Source organism: Populus trichocarpa, chromosome 13 (assembly GCF_000002775.5).
Source record: "Populus trichocarpa isolate Nisqually-1 chromosome 13, P.trichocarpa_v4.1, whole genome shotgun sequence".
Taxonomy (NCBI): Eukaryota; Viridiplantae; Streptophyta; class Magnoliopsida; order Malpighiales; family Salicaceae; genus Populus; species Populus trichocarpa.
This window is the reverse complement of record NC_037297.2, coordinates 3586797-3610555: the sequence shown is the minus strand read 5'-3', so window position 1 is coordinate 3610555 and position 23759 is coordinate 3586797. Positions and strand designations below refer to the sequence as shown.

At 34.0% G+C, this 23759-nt stretch overlaps 3 protein-coding genes and 1 pseudogene across 5 annotated transcripts; 2 read left to right on the top strand and 2 right to left on the bottom strand.

Moving 5' to 3' along the window:
• The first annotated feature begins 9504 nt into the window (after positions 1–9504).
• LOC7487722 (uncharacterized) lies at positions 9505–14146 on the top strand. The gene is made up of 7 exons (XM_024583946.2): positions 9505–10245; positions 10341–10427; positions 10770–11042; positions 11589–11759; positions 11924–11977; positions 13009–13155; positions 13281–14146. The coding sequence occupies exons 1-7, from the start codon at positions 10057–10059 to the stop codon at positions 13656–13658; spliced, it is 1299 nt and encodes a 432-aa protein (XP_024439714.2). The 5' UTR covers positions 9505–10056; the 3' UTR covers positions 13659–14146.
• Positions 14147–14715: 569 nt separating this feature from the next.
• LOC18104101 (glucose and ribitol dehydrogenase-like) lies at positions 14716–15942 on the bottom strand (annotated as a pseudogene).
• Positions 15943–15948: 6 nt separating this feature from the next.
• Positions 15949–18160, bottom strand: LOC112323899 (uncharacterized). Of its 3 annotated transcripts, none has more exons than XM_024583950.2 (3): positions 17991–18160; positions 17453–17911; positions 15949–16429 (listed from the first exon to the last, which is right to left on the bottom strand). In XM_024583950.2, the coding sequence occupies exons 1-3, from the start codon at positions 18063–18065 to the stop codon at positions 16388–16390; spliced, it is 576 nt and encodes a 191-aa protein (XP_024439718.1). In that variant the 5' UTR covers positions 18066–18160; the 3' UTR covers positions 15949–16387. The 3 variants fall into 3 exon arrangements, with proteins under 3 accessions (XP_024439718.1, XP_024439716.1, XP_024439717.1); XM_024583948.2 differs by lacking the exon at positions 15949–16429 and adding an exon at positions 16436–16942; XM_024583949.2 differs by lacking the exon at positions 15949–16429 and having other exon boundaries at positions 17256–17911.
• A 2274-nt stretch (positions 18161–20434) lies between these two features.
• On the top strand, positions 20435–22052 carry LOC18104100 (G-type lectin S-receptor-like serine/threonine-protein kinase SD1-1). The gene is made up of 3 exons (XM_024583832.1): positions 20435–20459; positions 21034–21190; positions 21521–22052. Exons 1-3 carry the CDS (start codon positions 20435–20437, stop codon positions 22050–22052), a joined length of 714 nt encoding a protein of 237 aa, XP_024439600.1.
• Positions 22053–23759: the final 1707 nt, after the last annotated feature.

Genomic DNA, 23759 nt, shown 5'->3' with positions numbered 1-23759 from the left:
TTTCTTTCTGCCATTAGTGCTCTCTTGACTAACTTCCTCTTTACCTCTCTCCATTGTGCCTTCAGCCTCGACGACTTCACAGAAGGCACTTTCCTCCACCAATAGTCAGGAACATCCTCCACCAACTCACCCTCTTCTCCTCCAACAATTAACACCAGTCGCCGCTTTACAACTAGCTTTTCTTTTCTTTTCTCTTACAACAACCAACACCAGCCACCAATTTCTCCATTAGCGCCACTAGCCTCACGTCGGCCTCCCAGACCACCAGTCATGCTTCCTAACATCAAGTGATCCCCTCCTCCTCTTTTACAGCAATAACCACGGAATGCAGAACATGAGTTTGTTCTGTATGCAGAGGTTAAATTAATTAACATGGTTGATGGGCCGGACCAGTAACCATATGGTCCATAGGTGGACCCGTTTCGATCTAGCCTAGCCCTAAAAAAAGGTATGTTGGGTCGCCAGTCGGCCCAACCTAACTGAGTCGGGCTGGACTTGGTCAGCCCAATTTATATTTAATAATAATATTATTATTATTATAAAAACAAAAAATTCCAATGGTCATTTCAAATATTTGTGATTTTCTTCGCAAGTTTTTCCAATAATTTTGTATAATATCAGGCTGTATATTTATATTTTAATATACAGATCCGGTATTAAAATACCCAGTTTTGTCCGAAACTTTTCTTTAAAAAGTTTGAAACTTAAAAAAAATTAAATTAATTTCCTCTTTACGAAAAAACAAAAATATTTTTTTTCATGCTTACGACCAAATCCTAAAAGTTTTCCAAGCATTTTCATTAAAAAAAATTACATCTTTTTCATGTTTGAAAATGTAAAATGGATATCATAATCAGTTTATGATTATTCGTTAGGGTTTGACAAAAATGTCAAAAATCATTTGCTAATCATTTTGTTTACTTTATATTTAAAATGTTAGGATTTACCTCATTGCAAAAACTCTAACTTGAGGAGTAGACTCTTTTTATAAAATAAAAGTTCCAAAAGGAACTTGTGTTTGAGCGATTTTCTTAAAATTATATTTAAGGATACAAATAAATATTTTGAAAAGTTTAGGGACTGAGATGTAAAATAAGTATGGAAGGGTATTTTTAAAGAGAGTAGAATATCGGGCTGACTAAATGGGTCGGTGGAGCCCTATTTGTAGCAGATATATTCCTATTGTTATTGCGTTTAGTACCGTCGGGTATAGTTGCCGTCTCTGAAGATTGTGCGGACTGCGGCCTAATATTGCGCCGCTTTTGAAGATTATTGAAGGCTGTGTTAGAAAACAGTAGACTTTCGTTAGGCGGTGAACACATAAGCTGCAACAGATCCGCAGCTTCCACGTTAGGTAATTGCGTCCCAAAAGCTATAGGATCCAATAACAATTGAGCTCATGTGACACCTGGAATTTGTTTTATTTTCAATTTTAATGACACTAGAAAATTATGCACACTGGCAAACAAAAGGTCAAACTCCTGCTATTTTGCTTTATAGGACTAACCTTAAATACATCCTCACTCAACTATAAGACCATTATCAATTTTGATCCCAGATCTTTTAACTTTCCCATTTCAATCTGTATATATGTTGGATATAATTAACACAAAATGTTTAGAAATTAAATTTAAAAAAAACCTAAGACACCTAGCGAAATTAATGAGTCCCTCTTAATAAACATTATGGATTACCTTCGTAATCGCAAATGAATTTTTCTTCCTTTGGTATTTTACATTTTTGGTCTTTTGATATTGTGATAATGTTGGTTTGAGATTGGCGGGTTATGCTCGTTTGTTAACTAATATAAATATCAAAGTGTCGAAAAATTATTTTGTTTCTCAGTTGATACTTGGTTTGAAAAAATAAAATTTAATTTTATTAATTTATAGTAATTAAAGGCTTGGGGACCAAATTTTAAGCATTGGCAAATATTAAGCCCCTTTAATTCTCTTCCATTAGAGACCAACATTGGTTGCTCGGGCATAGGAAATATGGAGGTTATTTTTTGTTGGTTACCCAACATTGTGAAGATTGATTGGATCCTGTAGTGCACACGCTAGCAAGTGACAAAAACCACAACTCTATGGCAGGGCATGTTACTTTCTCTAGTGGCAAAAAATTAGTATTTTGTGATTGCATTTGAAGCTTTGCAACATCTTCTTCCATCTATGGCAGCACATATAGCTATTGTAATCGCGACAATGTGTAGCCAATAACACTTTCTTTATTCTTTCTTATTTTATCTCTTTACTGTCATCGATAATAATGTGATCTATCCACAATTCCAAGTTTCCTTCATTCTTTCTTTTTTGTTATCATTTCAAATTTGAGGTTAATTTTTGCTTTAGGTACTTTTGTAAAGTAAATTTTTTTATTTAATTTCATCAATCAATCTAAAATTATAAGTTGTCCTTTTAAATTTTTTTATTTTAAATTTGATTTTTATTTTTTTTATTGCTATTTTTTTATTAAATTGAATTTTTTTTTCAATTTCATCCTTTAATATTAGTTTAGTTGGGAATTGAGCTTTGGTGTTTTTCTTGATGGAGAAATTCTGGTCTTAAAACCAAGGTCACATGTATGAAAAGTTAACCCAAGTTGACATTGGTCCTTTTTTAGGGTTGATTTTTTTTCAATTTCATCCTTTAATGTTGAGTTTTTTTTAAAATTGAACTTCACGACTTGCTTTTGTTTTCCTTCTATAGGGTTATTTCAATTTCATGACCTAAAACACGAGTTTGGCGAGCTATCCCAAATTAACTCGGGTTATTTTTTTAATTTAATTTTCTTTTGGTTTCATCCTTCAACATTATGTTGTATTTAGATTTGAGCTTCATATTATTTTTATTATTTGTTTTGCTTTCTATTGGGTTGTCTGATTTGTATAATCTAAGTAACGATTGATATGGTTCAGCCTTGTGATACAACTCAAGTAAGGTCAAATTCGGATTTTGGTGTAAAATATGCAATAGTCCAGGTTTATGGCAACAATCATAATTCTCAATCCGACTGTTGGATTTGAAGTTATGCTCAATAGAGTAAAACTAGACAGCAAAGAATTTTACACCAAAATCCGAATTTGACCTTGTTTGGATCGTATCACAAAGCTAAACCATATCAACGAGGTTTGGTGGCCTTGCCCGAGCTTACATGTGTTTATTTTAATTAATTTTTTCCCTCGATTTCACCAATCAACATTGAGTTTGTTAGAAATTGGACTTTGCAATTTTGTTTTTATTTTTTTATTGAGTTATCTCAGTCTCATGACTCGGGTTGACTCGTATCGTTTTTTTTTCTTTCAATTTTATCCTTTCGTATTGAGTTGGCTATGGATTATTTTTTTTGCATATATATTTATATTAACATTGGTTTAAAGTCAAAGCAGTAATATATTCGATAATTTTCGGATCACTTGTTTTTCAAAAGTAAATAAGAATAAGTAGGTCTAAGTAGAAAAACGAAAATTAACAAGGTAACAAAAATAAAGAGAAGGTGATGTGTGTGTGTGTGTGTATCAGAGGGATTATTATTAATTGAAGAAACGTAGTCAATGCTGACTAACAAGATGAAGTACAAGACAAGAAGGTAAAGAAAATTATAGATATCGATCGAAGATGAAAACCCGACCATTTCCTGGCATGATTAGTCCATAATCTAATACCTTCTGATTTTCTATTCAAACCAACCCCTTTGTAACTGCGTTAAAACATTTGTTTTGATAAAAATACTCTTATTTCAATAATTATAATATGTATTAAGAGAACTTTATTAGTAAATATTATATAGATTAAATTACCATAAATATGTCAAGATTAAAAGGACCTCTACAATATATAAAAGGAAAGTTATTCACTACTTTATTGTATTTCACAATATAAATTAATATAATTTTTAATAATCTAGTTTATATGCCTATTTATACTTCAAATAAAATCTTAAATAATATAAAAATAAGCTTCGTAACCAACTTCTAACCTACATGAAACCTTATTGATAATTTATTCTGACTATTAAAACTCTATGCCAATAATCAATTTTGTGTGTGTGTGTGTGTGTGTGTGAGAGAGAGAGAGAGAAAGAGAGAGTTTATCATTTACTCTAGATAAAAATATTCATGTTTTTTTTATTCCTTTTTACAATCACTATTAATATTAAAAAAAAACTCCTCTACACAAAAATATTCATAAAATTTCTGTTCATCGCCATGATTTTAATTTTTTTATACAGATTGTCGCACGTATCCGGCATCGCGACGAATCGTCTACCCTCAAGGTATATGTAAGTCTATCTGGAAAATATAGGTAGACAAGTCATTCTTGACTTTTATCAATCGAAAATTTAAATGGGAGTCATCACCTAGTATTCTGGTCACTAGGATCCCTAACTGGTCTCAGAGATCGAGTACAGAGACTGGTTGCGTAAAGGGAAGGTATTAGCGCTCCAACTACGCCCTACATAAGATAAGCTGCATTGTTTTGTTGTCTGATAAAATCTAAGGTCTTGTTGTGGTTTCTAATTGTCGGTCTGTTTATGATTTAAGAAAAGTCCTCCTCTGTAAAGAAATTCTTATTTTATCGGGTAAAAGCCTAATTGTTCTATGTCGTCAAAAGAAATATCTTTTTAATATCGGGAATACGTTTTACGTGTAAATTCGTAATCCCTGATACTAAAACAAAACAAAATATTTTTTTGGAATGTTTGAAATATTGGTCAAATTCTCGTGACTTTAATAAACTGGTTATTAAAGCCAAAATGCATGTTAAAACATATTTTTTGAAGTTTTCTTTGTTGTATGAAAATACAATATGATTTTTAGCTTTTGAGAGACTTGGTCGTATGCATGAAAACAAAAATAATTTTTTTTATGAAAAACTGGGTATTTTAATACCGGATTTGTATTTTTACAGTATAAAAATACAAACCAATATTAAGAAAATTTTAGTAGAAAAATACGCGGGAAAATCACAATTCTTTCAAAAGAATTTTTTATTTTTTTTAATTGGGCCGGTGCTGCCCGGCCCTGTGAACAGTGGAGTAGCTCTCTACTGTTCATATTCAACGTGAACAGTGGAGACGGGGAGCAGAAGAAGAAGAAGGAAGAAGAGAAGGGTAGGGAAGCAGACCTGGCGGCGACTCACGGTGGCAGAACGCAGCTGCTGGTGGCAGTGGTGGTGGCAGTTGCGGCGTTTCCAACCAGCGGTTCCTTCTCTTTTCTCCTATGTTTATCTGCGTTTCTTCTTCTTTTGCTTCTGTTCTGTCGCTTCTCTATTTCTTCTTCTATTCCTGTCGATGATGGTGTTGCTGTGGCTGCGGACGGTGGCATGGCGGTGTGGGTGGCAGACCGCCCCTGTTCTGCTCTCTACTTCTTCTTCTTTTTTCGCCTCTGTTTTTTCTCTTCTTCTTTTTTTTGGTCTTTTCCAACTGCCCTTTTTTTGTGCTCTCTCTTCCCTTGTATTTATAGGGAAAAAAACAGGGGGGAGAGGCCTCCTACCCCTGCCCAGTCATGGCGCAAGGGTAGGGTGGTCGAGGCAGCCACTGTGCAACTGCCCCATAACCGCTCAAGGGGTACGTCCTTTATGCTTCTTCACCACGTGGTAAACCACGGGTCAGAACTTCAGCAAGTGGGGAGTGGTGTCGACGTCTTTTTGAAGCTTTCTAAGAAAAAAGGAGAGTAGAAAAGCAAGGGAGAAAATTCTTCTTCCCCTGCCTCGCACGTCCAGGGGAAGAAGAAGACCCACAGTGCCGTTCAAAACGACACCATTTGGGCTTCTCTTTTTTTAAAAAAAAAATAGTGGATGAAACGGCGTCGTTTCAGACAAAACACGTCATTTCATTTAAAAGAGAAAAGGTGCCAAAACATTAAGTTTCAAATCAGTCCCTCTATTTGCGCACTTTTTTTTGTTTGGTCCTTGGTTTCGGATTTCTTTAATTAAGTCCCTAATTGGCCATCAAACTTCAATATTTATGCAATTAAGCCTCTAATTTAACCAAAACAACTCTCAGAAATTATAATTTGACCCTATAACTTTAATTTCTTCCAATTAAAGCCCAAATTGACTTAAAAATTAATTTTTCTTGCAATCAAACCCTCTATAAATTCAATTAAACCTTCAATAAAATTTAATTGAGTCCATAAACATCTGATTTTGAACTTTTCTTTCTCAAATTGAATTTTCTTTATCACCAGGGCTCTCATTAGTCAACAAATTACTATCAAATTTCAATCTTTGTATTTTTGAACCTCCTTAACCAAATTCTAGCCATTTTCAGGGCGCTCCGACATCTTCTTCTCATTGCTATTATTTTTTTGGATTTTTTTGTTTTTAGTTCGAATATTTTTTTGATTTTTTGGAAGAGAAAAAGTGAATTTGGGGAATAACCCAAAAATAGGTTAGGACACATACCATATGTAATTAAAATGCAAATATAATAAAATTACATCTAAACTCAATACATTATTAAATTGAACCTTTGTTATTTTTTATAAGGACCTTGATTATATTTCTTTTTATGTTATCGATCTCTAATTCTTTAGAGAAAATGATTTATACCTTTTTGACACTCTATTAATATTGAAAAGGACTCCTTGGTCAAAAGGTGGATTAAAATTATTATTCATGTCTATATCCTTAATATCTTCCTCCATATATTAAAAAAGATTTGAATGTGACTTTGTTTTGTTCTCTTCTCTTTTTTTTCAATTTTTTCTTTTTTTATTATTTTCTTGAGATACTCCACAATTAATGTTTTTAAGGTTTAAGTTTTTCCTTAATGTTTTTATTTTAATTCTGAACTTCAATTTTAATGGTGAGTGCGGTGGAATCAAGAAAACAAGTGTTACCGTGACATTTGTTACCTTTGATATCATAATAAATCAATTGGAAAACATGGAAAAACTGTTTAAGAAAATCAAGATCAAGAAATAAAAAGTTAATTTAATTTGATCAAATTACAAATAAAGGGTTCAATTTTGATTATTTAAGAAGCTACAATATAAGGTCTCGTTTGGCAATGTTGTCTTGTTTCTTTTTCCAAAAGGTTCAAATTTCTAACCCCATATTGTGGTTCGTTTACTTTGATATTTCCTAGTCAATCAACCTGTTGTAGTTTCCCTTTTCCAGAAGAAATATAAGAAAAAGAAATCAGTTTTCTCAAGTTCTGCCGTGCTTGGTACCTCACGGCAAGTAGGTAGAGAGACAGAGAGGAAAATAAATAATTGAAGAGCAAGTCAACATTCTTGCCTTGAAAGCGAGGACTGTGCCGTTAGATGTCAGATGTGTTACACATTTCTATTTTATTTTTCATTTGAGAGCTTAATTAGTAATTTAATCATATTAATATTATTTTAATATATAATTTATATTATTTTTTAATATATTATTTCAAGTGAAAATCCTTTAAATTTAAAACTCACATAGACATGCACTACGTCCCTTATATTTAATTTTTATCAAATAAACAGGAATGATGAAATTTGAATTCGTAACCATTTGATCATCAAGATTCTAATATGATGCCAAATAACCAATTTAATTTCAAAACTTAAACTATTAAAAAAAATTTCAAGATATAATTTATATTATTCTCTAATATATTTTTGCATCAAAACTTGCCATCGAGAAAAAAAAAAAAAAAAGGAAAAGAAAGTTCCTTGTGGTATTATATATTTCATTACTAAAACACTCTTCTCTGCATTTATATATAATTCAAAAGAACACAATATTTTGTTGGTAACAGATAGCGAAAGTCTTAAAGTTAACAAGGATTGGTGAAGAAATCGGATGGTTAGGAATCTGGGTTAACGAAAATCTGTAGCTACTAATTAAACGTATATGTCAAAACTTACATTAGCTCGTTTGTTTTCTTATTGTGTTCTCTTTAAAGTTCATGTAAGCATTTGTGGTGTCAGCTGCTCAGTAACTGTGACGAACAACCTAGCCATCACTATGGATATAACTCTGCAAGAGTACTTATCAACACTGTTGAAAATTAAGCCATAAATTCTGAGGCTTGAATGGCTACAGGGCGTATTCTTTAATGAGAAGTAGAAAATACCTGGTCAATCTTAAACGCTGCCTGTTCTCAAATGCTCCAAGGAATCACAAAATGATGTACTAACTAGATATAAATCTTGCAGGCAAATTAGGGTTTCTTTATGTGTTTGTGATTGGTGAGCATCATCAACTCAACTGGGGTCTCTTTATTATACCTTGAAAAAGGGGCGTTGCAAATTAACTAATTACGTTTTGATTTCTCTTTTTTGAATCAAGTGGCTATTTATTTAACCTTGAATTTCTGCACGTCCCCTTGCTATATGCATCAATTAAAAGGCACTTTAATTAAATAAATTAGCAGTCACCTCTGCTTAACTGTTCTTCCTCCTTCATCTTGAAAACGCAAGGAAATTATGTGATTAGCAACTTGCAGAAGACACGTCTTTCTAGCTAGGGATTTACTTGCCCCTTGTGTTAATCAACTTTCAACTATTTATGTCTTCTCTTTCTTTCTCTTTTTCAGCGCTAGGAAGATTGCTGGGTTGACAGCAAGGTGTTCATCAAACACATAATGCTGCCCTTTTTGCTTACACCAAAAAATGACGGGCCTACATCAGGATTTACTAAAATTGTGTAATTTTACTTTGTTGAGAATCATAAAGTAGTAGTGAATTAATTGGATGGATATGCATAAAAGGGCATCGAAGAGATTTCGATTATTTAATAATCTCAGTCAAACACCAAAGTTCCATGGTGGGGAGTCGTAATAGATGCTGACAAACAATTTTTTATCTTGAACGAACGCGCGCACTGAGGCATTCAAGATTCGAGAATAGAAGTTTACGAAATTTAATTTAATAATTTCCTGTTCTTCATTTATTATCCTATGGTTGCTTCAAATCAATTCTCACGTAAACATTTATTTATAAAACATATAACCACATGGATAGGAGTGCATTGAAGCACACATCAAGGGATTGCTTGGAACCCAATACACAGAATCAAATGAAAACAAATTACAGCTCCCTAACACTTTGAAATTTCAAACATCAATAGTAAAACACCCTCTTTCCTTGGGTTTCAACACCTCAAAGCCCAAACATAAATATTTGCATTTTTTTTGTGAGAGAAAATGAAGCTATACTAAGTTTATACGGAAAGAATTTTATTTTTGTTGGTGCTTGTTAGGAGATTTGAACTTGTATTAAAATAGTCACGTATCTTATATTTTTTTCGCCTTGTATACCCATAATTAATAGGCAAAAAAAGAGGCGGAATCAAAGGGATTGCAAATTATAATTTCATTTTTCAAAAAAGAAAAAAAATTGATAGATTTCGGTGTATATATGTTTTAGAGGGTAACAGATCATATTCACATTCGGATCATATTATACCTAGATTAGGTGAAGAAATATAAAATACAAGCCATGTGGCATCAACAAAGCATAGAGAACACACCAATTGAGTGCTACTTGGAGTTTAAAAGAAGGTAGAAGCAAGGGATGGAGAGAAGACTGCGAAGGAAAGAAAGCTATGGCTGTGAAGAACTTAAAGTGAAAACATTAATGAAAAGTTTTATGGTGGCAGATACACATTCAAGTAGTGCAATAAAAAGAGGCCTGCTTATGTAGTTGGGTAGGTCTGGGTTTTTATAGTGCTTTCAAGTCTTTGTTCCTTCTCTCTCTCTTTCTCTCTGTCTTTGGTGCAACTCCAAAGCAACACAAGAATTAAACACTAACTATCACTCCTCTTCTTTGTCAACACACACGTATCTGAATCCAATGTATGTAGGGAATGATGATCTTGATAGTGAGTGTGTAAGAGAGGGGGCCTCTTAATTTGCAGGTTAATTAACCATCTTCACCAACCTTCCTCCTCACCATAAAGACCCTAAGAGATAAGTCATTTTCTATTATCTGCTCTGGTTTCTGCGGGGGGGTTTGATGCAAGTGATATCTAAAGAAAAAGTCAGATTTGTTATTGTGATAGCTCTAGTAATGGTTTGTTAGTTCCCTCAGTTTCTATCTTTGTTTCATTCTTGGCACTGAAAGACAGAAACATGGGTTTTCTAGTAAGGAAAAGAGGGTTTCTAGCGCCTCTCCTTCTAGCTCTTCTTCTTGTCCAAAGGTTGAGTGCTGTTGTATCGGCCCTAAATTACACAAGTTACAGGCAAGTCAGTAGCATGAGACTTGAAAGGATTCAAAGGCACTTGGACAAGATTAACAAGCCTCCTGTCATGACCATAGAGGTAATATTACAAACCCGTCTTCTTAAATTTACAACAAATTTGTTCATGTTTTGATTTCATCTCATGTGGGGTTTCTTGCTTTGGCATGCTTACAGAGCCCAGATGGAGATATTATAGATTGTGTTCATAAGAGAAAACAGCCTGCTCTAGATCACCCTCTCTTAAGGAATCACAAGATCCAGGTAACTAACCTGAAAAAGCACCTCCTTAATTCCCTCTCTTCCCCTATCCATTTAATTAATGAGTATCTCACATTTGCTAACCTTTTTCCTCTAACATTTATTATTTACTATATATCTTATAGTTTTCTACGCGAAAAAGCTGAAAGTTCTGGAGTTTCTAACCCTAAATCTTGTTTGTGAAAAGGCATTTCTTGGCTCCATGTACTTTGTCGTGATCTTTCCTTCTCTCCTAAAAAGAATTTATAACTTTATTTTACATGTACTGTTAATTACTTAGATTTATGCTAACAACAACAACAATAGCATCAAGGATTATGCTAATTATGCTAATGTAATTAACAGAGAGATCCACCAGAAAGGCCTAGAGTGAAAATGTTGAAAGAGGATGACAAAACGAAGAAGAGTAATGTCGAAGAAGGTGTGATAAGAGGTTCATGGCAAATGTGGCATAGGAATGGAACAAGGTGCCCTAAAGGAACTGTTCCGATACGGCGGAGCACGGCTCATGATGTGTTGAGATCCAAGTCTTTGTTCGACTTTGGCAAGAAACAAGCACCAATCTCTCTTGCTAGACGCAAAGATGCACCCGATGTAGTTAGCGCCAATGGACATGAGGTATCCTATCTCTTCCCCCCCCTTGAAACAAATTGCTTTAATTTTGATTTTTTTTTAGTTACCATACATAATTATCTCAATTTGTTGTGTTCAAGTACATACAAAGGATATATTTTCACTACGTAAGTAGGATGATCTTATGGTGCCCTTCCATCAAACCTTCTCCTGCATGGCTTGATGACAAGAAAAATTATGCTATTTTGGCTTGAAAGTTTATATATATTAATTATCAAGTTTTTAATGTATAAATAGCATTTACTCGCACCATAAAAAATGGATCCATACTCTGAATGCACACACAAAGATACAAGATTCATACTTGATTCAATCATTTTCCTTTTTCAAACGGGAAATTTATTGCATCTGAGGCAACAGGGTCTCCCCTTAGAATGAACCAAATTCTAGCCATTTGATGATGGAAGATAGTTTCCCTTCCAAGGGACCCACAAGATTTACCTTGAAGATGGTGCTGCATTTATTTTCTAATCTGAACTTTGATCGATCCTTTTCTCTCTGCTGCTGCTGCATGTGCGCCATCGCTCCCAGCATGCAATTGCCTACACTGGATCCTCGCAAGAGGTGTATGGAGCGAAGGCAACAATTAACGTGTGGGACCCATCAATCCAAGTGGTCAACGAGTTTAGTCTATCCCAGATATGGGTGCTCTCGGGATCATTCGACGGCTCAGATCTCAACAGCATAGAAGCTGGGTGGCAGGTACTCCTTCCATTTCCTGTCCCTCGCTGCACACTATCCCACACTATAATATTTCGATTAAAAACCTTATTGTTCTTAATAGTATTGTATTTCCTAGGAAAATTAATATATTATATGTTTTATCAGTGGGATTTTTTGAATTTATGATTTATTCTACTAGTCAGGTCAGTCCGGAGCTTTATGGTGACAGCAGGCCTAGACTGTTTACGTACTGGACAGTAAGATTTCTAGCACTCTAATCCTCAATTAGCAATTAATTAATATATTTTTTTTTGTTGTTATTATTATTAAATGAATATTCAAACATCATGGAATCATTCTTTGGAATAATTAATTAACCATGTGCACGTCCCCTAAAACAATGAACAAAATTGGGTTCATAAACTTTGAAGTCAACCTCATCATCTTGAGCTGGAAAATCTGCTTTGAATCTATAAGGTTTCCTCTTGGAAAATGTTTGCAAATATTATACACTAGTTGGATCAAAGTCTTCATTTATGATATACTTTTTTATAAAATAATAATCTCTCCAATAAAATAAAATTAATGATGCTATAAATACCAGGTACTTTGAGATAATATCAATTAAAAATCTGTTTGGGATTTTTTTAAAAAAAAATACATCAAAATAATATTTTTTTAGTTTTTTAATATTTATTCTTAATATTAACATATTAATTAAACTGATTCAAAAAATAAAAAATTAAATTAATTTGAAACTAAATTTTTTAAAAAAAACAAGATTAACATGTAATAAATATCAAACATGGCCATAATTGGAATCAACAAAACATGAGCTGTTAAAAGAAAAGAGAAGTACTAAACACTTCGAGTTAGGCCTTGATAATAATGAAGAGACAGCAACCCTTTTTGGTGGATTGGACATCCTCCTAACTATTTCCTCAACCATAAACAGCTTGCTATTCTAATTTTTATGTTTTAAAAATAGTTTTTTAAAAAATTAATTTTTTTTATATTAATTTGTTTTTAATGTTTTTAGATCATGTTGATATATTAATATTAAAAATAATTTTTTAAAAATAAAATTTTTAAATATAAAATTCTTTAAAAAAAAAACAAGGTGCTTCCAAGTTCTCATACATTAATTTTAATAATGGTATAATTGAGACTTTTCTACGAGAATTAATGATTTCAAGGCTGTGCAATTAATATTGGTGTTCGTCAGAATGTAGTTGAAGATATTTTCTGATTGGATATGATATTTACTCTTTTTAATTGCATTTTACAGAGTGATTCATACCAGGCAACAGGATGCTACAACCTTCTCTGCTCAGGATTTGTGCAAACGAATAGCAGAGTAGCCATTGGAGCTGCCATTTCTCCTGTATCATCGTACACAGGAAACCAATATGATATCAGCATCCTCATTTGGAAGGTAGAAAAGCATATTCATATATTATTTTTAAATCATTGAAATAATAAAAATAGAACCTAATATTTATAACTTATTGCACAGACTTCATTTCTAAGTAGCTTTTTTTTTTTTTTTTCCGAGAATAGGACCCGAAGCTAGGTAATTGGTGGATGGGTTTTGGTGACAACACCCTAGTAGGATACTGGCCAGCAGAGCTTTTTACACACCTAGCAAACCATGCCACCATGGTGGAGTGGGGTGGTGAAGTGGTGAACTCAAGGGCTAACGGCGAGCACACATCGACCCAGATGGGCTCCGGCAACTTTGCAGAAGATGGGTTCGGAAAGGCAAGTTATTTTCGGAACCTAGAGATCGTGGACTCTGATAACAGCCTCACCGCAGTCCAGAGCATCTCAACGTTAGCTGAAAACACCAATTGTTACAACATCAAGAGCTCTTACAGCAATGAATGGGGCACACACTTCTACTATGGAGGCCCTGGGAGCAATCCACTGTGCCCATGATTATGCTTGTCCTTGTCATCGTCTTCTTGAATTGAAAATATATTTCTCTAGGCTCACGTAAATCTCTCGTCCTATCAAATTCTTTGAATATGTAAGTATGGTTGTGCTATTTCCGTTTTTGTTTCTGCTATATCTCCTATGTTTTTGTTTGTCTTGTGAGGAAGGAAGGTGTGTAGTCGTCGAATAGGCAGAAGTTTATAGCATAAACAGGCACGGAAATAGCAGTATTTTGGCTGGCTAGGTATCTCTTATGTCAATCTTTAGTTTTCTTGTATGAAATTGAAAACAGTGTACTGTCATTTTTTGTGGGTTCAATAGCTAAAAGGTAACGTTTGTTCTTACAACTCAATTTATCATCATCCCTGCCGGCCGGCCACCTCTGAAGCTGTTTGGGCTAAAAACATTGATGCTTCCGCAGTTCCACAGCTGAGTTTCAATTGAATTGTATTAGTCAAATTTAATAAGAGTACAGCTCATTGTTTCCCTTAGCCACCTTGATTGACTAGATTTTCGTATCAACTTAAATGTTCATTGAGTTCCTACGCAGAATTAATTTGTTTGATAAGAGAAAGCTCTTTGTTAGTAATTCCATCAACGATATGAAATAAATTGCATAATTAAATACAAATTTTTTTTTTTACTTATTTTTTCTTTCCATTTTTTATTACATAAAAAATATTAAAGTTATAAAAAAAGAGATGCAACGCATAGACAAAAGGTAGAACACAAGAAAAGAGACCTCCATTGGCACAAGAATTTCCGCCTGGATGAAACTGTCAAAACTCTTGCGTAGAGGCTCTAGCTAAGGTCTAACTCTGCAGATGGATAACGTTCAAAAGTGCAGAGGAACTTTATGTATGCAAAGCAACAAGGCTCAAAGATAAATTTCAAATCCTTAGTACAAGTATGTTTCGTGGTATGATTCATGGCAGCTAGCAAATATATATTCAAGAAGCACGTAATTTCTGAATGTATGTTACAGGTTAAGGTGGAATGAATGGAGCTTCCTCTACATTTAGAAGTTTTACTTTTCCATCTTCCACATATGAAGACCATCTACACAAACAAGTCAAATGTCTTATGAAAAAATAATTCATGATCAAAACACAGATAAGTGGAGTCTTGGATGGATGAAAGATAATATGTATATAAACGGATGAAACGGACACAAAAATACAAGTGATATCGTGCAAAGGGATTTTCAACCTTGTGATAGCGACAACCACCCTCTTTTCTAAGTGTTTTTAGAGAGAGAAAAAAAGTTTAAAACATGTTCGAGATGTTACGGAGCAGCCATCTAATATTATGTTCTAGCAACATGAAGTATTGACAATGACACCACCTGCAAGGTAAACAAATTCCAATATTTGTAAATAACCTTAGAAATTAAAAAATAATCACAGGTTTATCTCTAAAATACTTACCATTAGGATGCAGAACTTAACTAGTTAGGTATGAGGAACAATCATCAGATGTCAGGAAGACAAAAGAGGGTGCAATCTCATATGGCTGCCCTGCCCTGCCCTGCCCATTGGAATCCCAGACCCAAAGCTTTGAACCTTCTAAACAGGCAAAGAAGCTGGTTGCAATGGCGTCCAAAGTGGACCTGGGGCCTCAGCATTTACTCCAATCCCTTCGTTTATAAGCTTCAGAGCCAGAGCTCTTGTAATAGATACAATGGCACTCTTAGTAGAGCTATAATCAAGCAACCCTGCACTCACTCCACGGTCGTTTTGATAATACAGCTTCCTTCTTTCATGTGCTTCAAACAATCCCTGCATACCAATTGGGAATAAGATCAAAAGAATTAAGATTTCTTGACTGGTTAATTACTCTCAAATACCTGCATCTTCATTATTAGAACTTCCTCGCTGGATGGAAGAATTACTCAAAGCAGTTTTTCTTACTTGGTCCAGAAGAAGTGACCATAAATGTTGGTTCTTAACAGCCTCTCAAGCCAAACCTCGGTAACCTTTTCTAGTGTTGTACTATAATGTTGCACGACTGTGCTGCTCACCAGAATATCTATCTGCCCATATTTGCTCATAACTTGATCAACAACTCTCTTGTAAATTATCTTCATTGCTAACATCAGTAGCTATGGCAATAGGTCTTTTGCATCACTTGTCTTTGCCTTCAGTATCATCTTCAGGGCATCATTCTTGTTTCAATCCTCTATGCTTTCTACATCCGTAAACGCCACAGTTGCACCCTCTAATGCAAAATGATAGCATACAAATCTTCCTATTATGGAATCACCTCCTGTTATCATAGCAACCTTTCCCTGCCAAAAAATTGAGATATATATTAGGTTTTAATTTGTTGTTCGATTGGAAAAAAAATAAATGGATTAAAAGCCAATGACGAATAAAATGAAAAAGGAGAAGAAAAATGGTGCACATAAGTTTGTTAGAAGGGTTGATGTATTCAGGGTATATGTGTTGTGGAAGTCAGTGCATGAGATATTCTTTGCCTGTCTGTTGTCATTGAGTCTGTGATGAAAACTGAAACTGCTCCTCGTTAGTTGTCATCCTTTGCCACTGTCATTGGATACTTGTTCTAGTCTAAAAAGTGTTAAGCCTAAGGTGGGAAAACAGATAACAGTACAGGGAAATGTGAGAAACTTCAGTCTTGAAACAGAGGCTGCAAACTTTGTGCGGCCAACATCCAAGTACCAGCAGCCTTGGGAGATAAAAATTAGGACACATCACTATAAATGACAGCTTCCATTAGACTCTGTTATCTGATCCATTGAGAATAATGATTTGACTCTGCTGAGCAACAGGAAAATTGTGCTTAAAGACTATTTTGATACTTTAACAACGAAGCTTGTTCAAAATGGTTCAGGTACAGTAAAAGTCAAAAGTTATTTCTGTATAGCAGAATCTCCAACATATTTACATTGCATAAGCTGCAATACATGCTGTTCCATAAATCTCAAATGCATGTAAACATGGAAGTAGGGGACAACATGAATTAAAATCACAGGAACACAACTCAACATGCATCAAAATGTACTTCCCAGAGCAAGTTCATCAAAGAAATCAAGGGAACCTAGCAACAGCATAAGCGGGCAAAAAAGAAAAAGAGTCAATAGTATTTAGGTGAACACAATAGAAAAACAATTTCTAAATTCAGATTGGCAAAATTTAAAACAATCTAACCAGAGCATTTTATGCAACGGGGATAAGGGTGTTAGGGACAGGGGCACTGTTTTCATGAGCTGTGTCCTTTCGCTTTCTGCATTGTGCATCGTTCAGTTCGTGTTTCATAGAATCAATTGACTGAAAACAGACGAAGTCCATCAAAACTTGAGTGTATGTTCGATAAGCAGGGAATAAAATGAACCACACGCATCATATGCATGGAATATGTAGCAGGCGTGTAACAATACTGAATCATAAATCAACATTCAGAGACCATCAGACCGCATAATTGTGTAAGCCTATCAATGCAATTATGCAGCTAACATTGTTTATCTTGTCTTGAGCTTAGAAAACAGAACTGCACAAGTGGCCCAAATTAGTGTTTCCAAGTTGCACCTATAGGTTTTCAAAATTCTTTTTTTCCCTACTTGTAAACTCTTCAGCAAAGATGTATGAAACCATTGAAATTAGAACATTTCTTTAAAGAAAGTAAACCAAACTTCATACAAATATTTATCACAACTCCTCAAATACTAAATAAACCAAAAAAAATCGAAAAGTTTCCCAAACAATATCTTTCCCTGTGGTTCAATTACCAAAAAGATTCCAGTCATTAACTTTGAAATTAGAAACAGCAAGCTTAAAAACCTCAGCCATTGGCAAGAACCCAGATTGCGCAGCCGGGGCAGGTAAACCAGCACCAACAGTCGCAGCACTTTCACTCAAAGGACTTATCAAAATGGGTTCATAGGCAACAACGAGAACATCAGTGCCAACATTCTTAAGTCGAAGATTGGCCAAATAAACCTGCACAACATTCTGGGCTTCCCTTCCTTGTCGTGCTTTAGAAATCCCCATCTGCCCAATTGCTGTTGTAACAACAACTGAAACATTCCCAATTGGAACCTCAACCACGCCTGACTGCTCAACTAGAGTAAACCCTTGAGCGTCTTGCTCATTCGCAAGGTCTTGAAGAAACCAAACGGCACTTCCATTATCATTCACATCAGGCTTCAAATCTAAGAGCTCGAAAATCAAGCTTTCATCACGACTTGGATCCACAAATGCCTCTTGATGATCAGGAACTTGTCGAATGTTGCTCACATCCTACAAAAACAAAAACATTTAGTTTTTTGACAGAGAAAAGAAATGTATATATATATATATATATATGAAAGAAACTAACCTGGAATCTGACAGGGAAGGTGCTGGAAATTGAGCCGCCGTAGAGAGGGCGGTCGGTGCAAATATCCTCCGGCATTCTTTTTATGATTAACTGATCCTGAGGATGGGACCAGAACAGTTGCGAAACTTCACGGTTTGTGTTTGGTTTTATATAGGGAGTTCAAGGGGCGTATATTCGACGCCACATCTGCTTTATTTATAAGCTAAAACGATTTTCTGAGATTATTTTTATTTTTTGAAATTATAATAATAGCATATATTTAAAACTTAATGCAGCAAGTACGTCACCTCTGCTTTATTAATTAATTATTAAGTAAAACACTTAAAAGGCGAAGAATTTTTCCTTGCAGAGAAAACTTAAGACTCTTTTTTTTCAATTTGGATATCAACCTTTTATTTTGGTCACTTAATTTCTCCATATTAAAAATTAATTACTTTTAATTTCTTAAATAGAATTAAAAAAAAAAAATCAAGATTAAAAATGTGCCAAATATGGGTGACATGTCCAAAGTTTACATACAAAATACATTTAGTTTCTCTATTTTAAAAAATAACTCAATTTATATAATTTAAATTCTTTTAAATTTCAGAAATTTAATTTTGATATAAAAGATTATTTTATTATTTTTAGTTCCTAGTTAGAGAGATAATAAAAAGATTGATGGAGTATAGCAATGAGAGAAAAAATCATCATTTCTGCCAATTCTAAACACCAAAATGATTGTTCTTGATGTCTATGGGTTCTATGTGATATAAAGAGTTTAATACTAGTTGTTTAGAGCATCAATGTTACTTAAAAAAATAAGTCTAAATCAAGAAAGAAAAATCTAACCCGGTTTGATTTTGGTTTTTTAACCCTTTTTTTTTTGCATGTTTTGGGTTGATAGATTAGTTTGTAAATGTTCTAAGGATGTTGGTGGGGTATTTTTGGATTGAAATAACTTAAAAATTGGGTTTTTTGGGCAAGAAAAACATTAGCTCAATTTTTCGGTCACCACCATGATGGTTGAAATATGAGCTCGTAATTAACACATCGTCTGTCTCGGCATGCCATGTATCATCGCACGCGGGCCTAGGCTAAAAGACCCACGTGCCTAGGCTCTTCCTTAAATGGCTCGGGCGCGTTGGGCCATAAGGATGCATTCCTAGGCTTTTTTTTAATATTTTAATTTTATATTTAAGTTAAATATAGATTTAAATTGATTTTTTTTTCTGATTCAATCATTCAATATTTGAAATGATTTTCTAAAATAATTTATAATATTAGAATTCTTTTTTATTTCATCACCCTTTAATTTTTTAATCTTTTAAATTTAGTTCTCATTATCTTAATTTGTTTGAGATAAATTTTTAAATTTACTTTTATTTATTTGTTTTATCTAAGATTTTTCAATTTTGAAAATGACTCGGGTTTCTCCAATCTTTTATTTGTTGTTCTTTGCTGGATTTACTTTAGCTAATCAATATTAAATTGATTGGTAATTGATCTTTTTGTTTCAGTCCGAGTCTAGGATTTAATGAGTTGTGAGTGTAAGACCTTTATGTACCTGGGTTTAAAATGTTCACCCGAGTTTACTTTTCTTTTATTTTTATGCTGATATTTTTTTAATTTTATCATTTAATATTTATATCAATGATTAGGCTCTTTTTTATGCTTTCTATATGATTTTTTAACCGTTATTTTTTTTTTTTGTAGGTTTCTTGTTTTTTTTAGGTTGGTCTATATATCATTCTTTTTTACTTGTCCATATCTCTATTCCAAGTCATATTTTTGTTCATAGCACACTTTTGTTGTATGATTTTTTTTAATAAAAAATATTCTAGCCCGCAGCAGCGTAGGGCAATCACACAAATCTAAGTTTATAAGCTAAACGTAAATTTTTTTTAATTCTGTGTAATCAAAAGCTTTTTTTTCTCAATATTGGTGTTCTTTAAAGTTTCAAGAATCTTAGTCATATCCCCTCATTAAATTAACTAGGTTTTGGTGGCAAAACAAGCTCAGGGCTACAAGTAATTTCTTGATTTCATGTTTTTGATCATATCGGGCCGGAAGTCAAGCACTAAGCAATCATACTGATCGCTAATACTTACCACCACTATTAATGGTCTCATCACTCTCGATGGCTTCCACACAGCGTTGGACACCACTTATTACTAAAAAACGAAAAGTAATGGGTTTTGGATTTGATCAAATTTCTTATTTCTAAAATATGTGGATTCTCCACTCACACTCGGAGCTCAACAGCGGCCACTGATGCAAACTGGTAGCATGTACAGATCTTCCTATCCCAGAATCAACTCCAGTCACTGGACCAGCCTTTCCCTGCCATGAGTCACCAAGACTGGTTCCGATGAATGAATTAGAACAAATTAAGCTAATCAAGAGTTACGTAGCTGCATCACAGCATGAAGATTGCCCTATATGTGAACTAATAGTGTAAGGAAATGCGCACAGGAGGCTTCTTCGAAGGCTTGTATATAATGTGTTAGAAATATTTTTGGATGAAAATAAATATGAAATTGATTTAAAAGCGTGAAAATACTGTTTTTAAGGTGTTTATTTGTCCCATACAGAATCAATACCTCTGGGATATAAATAGCTCATTAATTTGTTTTTTTTTTAGAAAAATAAAAGAGTTAATATGCTATTTGAATTCACACCCCTATTTGTTTCTTTTTTAAAAAAAAAAAAATAAGAAAATAATGTCACAACTATTCTTCAAAGTCAATGGAGGGCCATTCTTAGATTTTCAGATGAATAAAATTCTTCAGTCTTCTGAAAACATTTTGGTAGCAATCATTCAATGATGCAAGAAAAATCATCAGCATAAACATGCACATCTGATTTATCTCCTCAGGAAATTTTCAAAGTCAAAAGGAAATAATTGGCCTATCAATTCTGTCCTGCTTCAAGAACTTTTGGTTATAAATACAATCACGTAAGATGCATTCTAACACACCATCAACACATCCCTTTTGTTACAAGCTTTGCTAATGGCTTGTGCAATCTTCATTCTCCTCGTCACCATTTTCTCTTTCTTAAGCTCCAACTATATATGTTGCTTATGCACAAAATGATACCCTCAAACAAGGCCAGCAGCTCCGGGACTATGAGCAGCTAATTTCTGCTGGAGGGGTCTTCAGGTTGGGATTCTTTAGCCCCAACCCGAATGCAGGCTTGATCGGTACTGCTGGTGCAAGGTACCTGGGAATATGGTTTGAACATTTACCAGTTTATTCAGTATGGGTGGCCAACCGACCGAGACATCCCAGTCCCTGATTCCTCTGGTGTGTTAACCATAGGTGGTGATGGAAAATTGAAGATCACATACCAGGAGGCCCACCGATAGTTATAAACTCAAATGTTGAATCAGCAAAAAAATCAAGTGGCGGTATTATTGCCACCCTGCTTGATTCCGGAAACCTTGTCGTGCGACAGGTTGATTCTGATGGCACACCAGCCACCAGGAACTGTTTTGTGGCAGAGTTTTGATTATCCACACAACATTTTACTGCCTGGAATGAAACTAGGTATGAATCACAAGACTGGACACTTACTTCATGGTTGAGTGAAAAAGTTCCTGCTCCTGGTGCGTTCAGGCTAGGCCTGGATCCAAGTGGTGCTAATCAGTTACTTGTTTGGCGGCGAGATGAGATTCACTGGTCAAGTGGTGTGTGCCTGAACGGAAGTTTTCAATCAGCACCTGAGCTAACTCAATTGACAAAAGGATATAATATATATGATTTCAGATTTGTGGCAAATGAGGAGGAAACGTATTTCTCCTATTCTATTAAGGAGAGGTCTATTTTATCTAGGTGGGACTTGGACACTTTGGGTGAAGTTACACTGTTGACTGTGGACAGACGAGATGGTAATAATCGCTGGACATTTGAGACTTCTGGTGCATGCCATAATGGTTTCAAGAATTCAACTTCAGTTTGCCTAACTGAAAAGCCAACTAAGTGCAGGAATGGTACTCAATCTTTTGTGCCGAAGAGAGGGTATATCGATGTGTCAGAGATATGGTATGATACTGACACAAACTTGGCTCTCAGTACGTGATTGTCACGCCCGATGCTGGAAAAATTGCACCTGTTCTGCGTATCAGGCTTTAAGTCCCAGTGATGGCATCGGTTGCCATTTTTGGAGCAACGCATCAAGCTTCATCCCTCGTGACGACTTCAGTTTGTTTACCTTCTTACTAATGAAAGCAACGAAGAAGGTATCACAGTTTAAGGGATTATATCTGTGGAAAAGAAGGAAAAAGATACACAGAAATAAAGGAGGCTGTTGAGACTTGCAGGGATTTCAGAAAATGACCCTTCTCAACATTGAGTACTTAATATACAGAATGGTTTTTCATTTTCCAATCCCGTTTTTGTTTTTCTTGGTTTCTATATACAAATATATATAGATAAATAACTAGTAGTAATGTCTCTTGATCATCGAATGTGTTCTAAGAGAGATGAAGATTAATATATGTACTGTCCACAACTGATAATGAGATAGTGATGGAAATTCTCTTGCTATTTTTCGTTGTGAGAAACATTTTCCAATGAACTGATTTTCTTTCTTGGTTATCATAATATCTGCATTTGGCTCTTTGAGACCATCAAGTGCATGATTCTTTTTTCTACGGTATTTTACCTTTCAATCAATAATGTAACTGCTTTAATTAATATATAGAATCGTCTAAAGTACAGTTTGGAGGAAAAAACACACAAAAAAAATTCTAAGAAGGATGAAATGATGAAAAATAATCACTTTTAAAAATTATCTTAGACAAAATAAGTAATAATAAAAAATAAAGACTAAATTTGAAAGACGAAAAAATTGAAGGTTGTGAGATTGAAAAGAAATTTTAATTTTATAAATTATTCCAGATAAAACAAATAGTAATCAAAAGAACGGGGATCAAATTTTTTTAAAAAAAATAGAAGGATTTCTTTGAGATTTTGAAGAGACATGCAAGAAAAATAAAGAAAAAAGAGAAGAGAGAGAAAAAGAGAAAAGATTGCTACACCAAACCGAGTGCCCTTCGATCACAAGTGTCACCTCTTTGAGAATGAGACTTCAATACAATTCAAACATCCTAATAAAAGACAATGTTTAACCACTAAGCGACTTTCCACACACTGTCCTAAGAGCTTGGGGGCACCGAGACATGCATCGATAATTTTTTTATAAATAATATTTGTATGTATTAAATTATAAAAAAAATCGATTAAACTGATTAAAATTTTAAAAAAATCAACCGGTTCAGTTCGGTTTCGGTTTTATAAGTCTAAAACCGAACCCAAACCGGAAAAAACCGCAAAAAAACCAAGCCAAACCGAAAAAATCGAGCCAAATCAGTTTGAACCAGTTTTTATCATAAAAAACCGAACCGAACTGAAACCGGTCGGTTTGAACCGATTTTGGTTTTTTATAAAATAATTCAATTTGATTATTATTATTTTTTATATATATATAAAAACCAAACTAATGGCAATTACTTAGCTAAGCATGGCTTTCATTTGAACAAATGAAAGGGATTGATGGCAGTGTCCGATACATTCAAAGAAGCCAGAACAATTCAAACTTGGAGTTGATGTTAACAATTCTCGCAGATATATAAAGATAAGATATTTTTTTCTTTTTCTTATTTTTTTATATTTTATATTTTATTTTATTTTTAATTTTTTTTTATTCTTAATAATTGTATAAATATTGTTGTAGGATTTTTTTTTTTCATATAAGATCAATGTTGTTGTTGTTTTATTTTTTTGT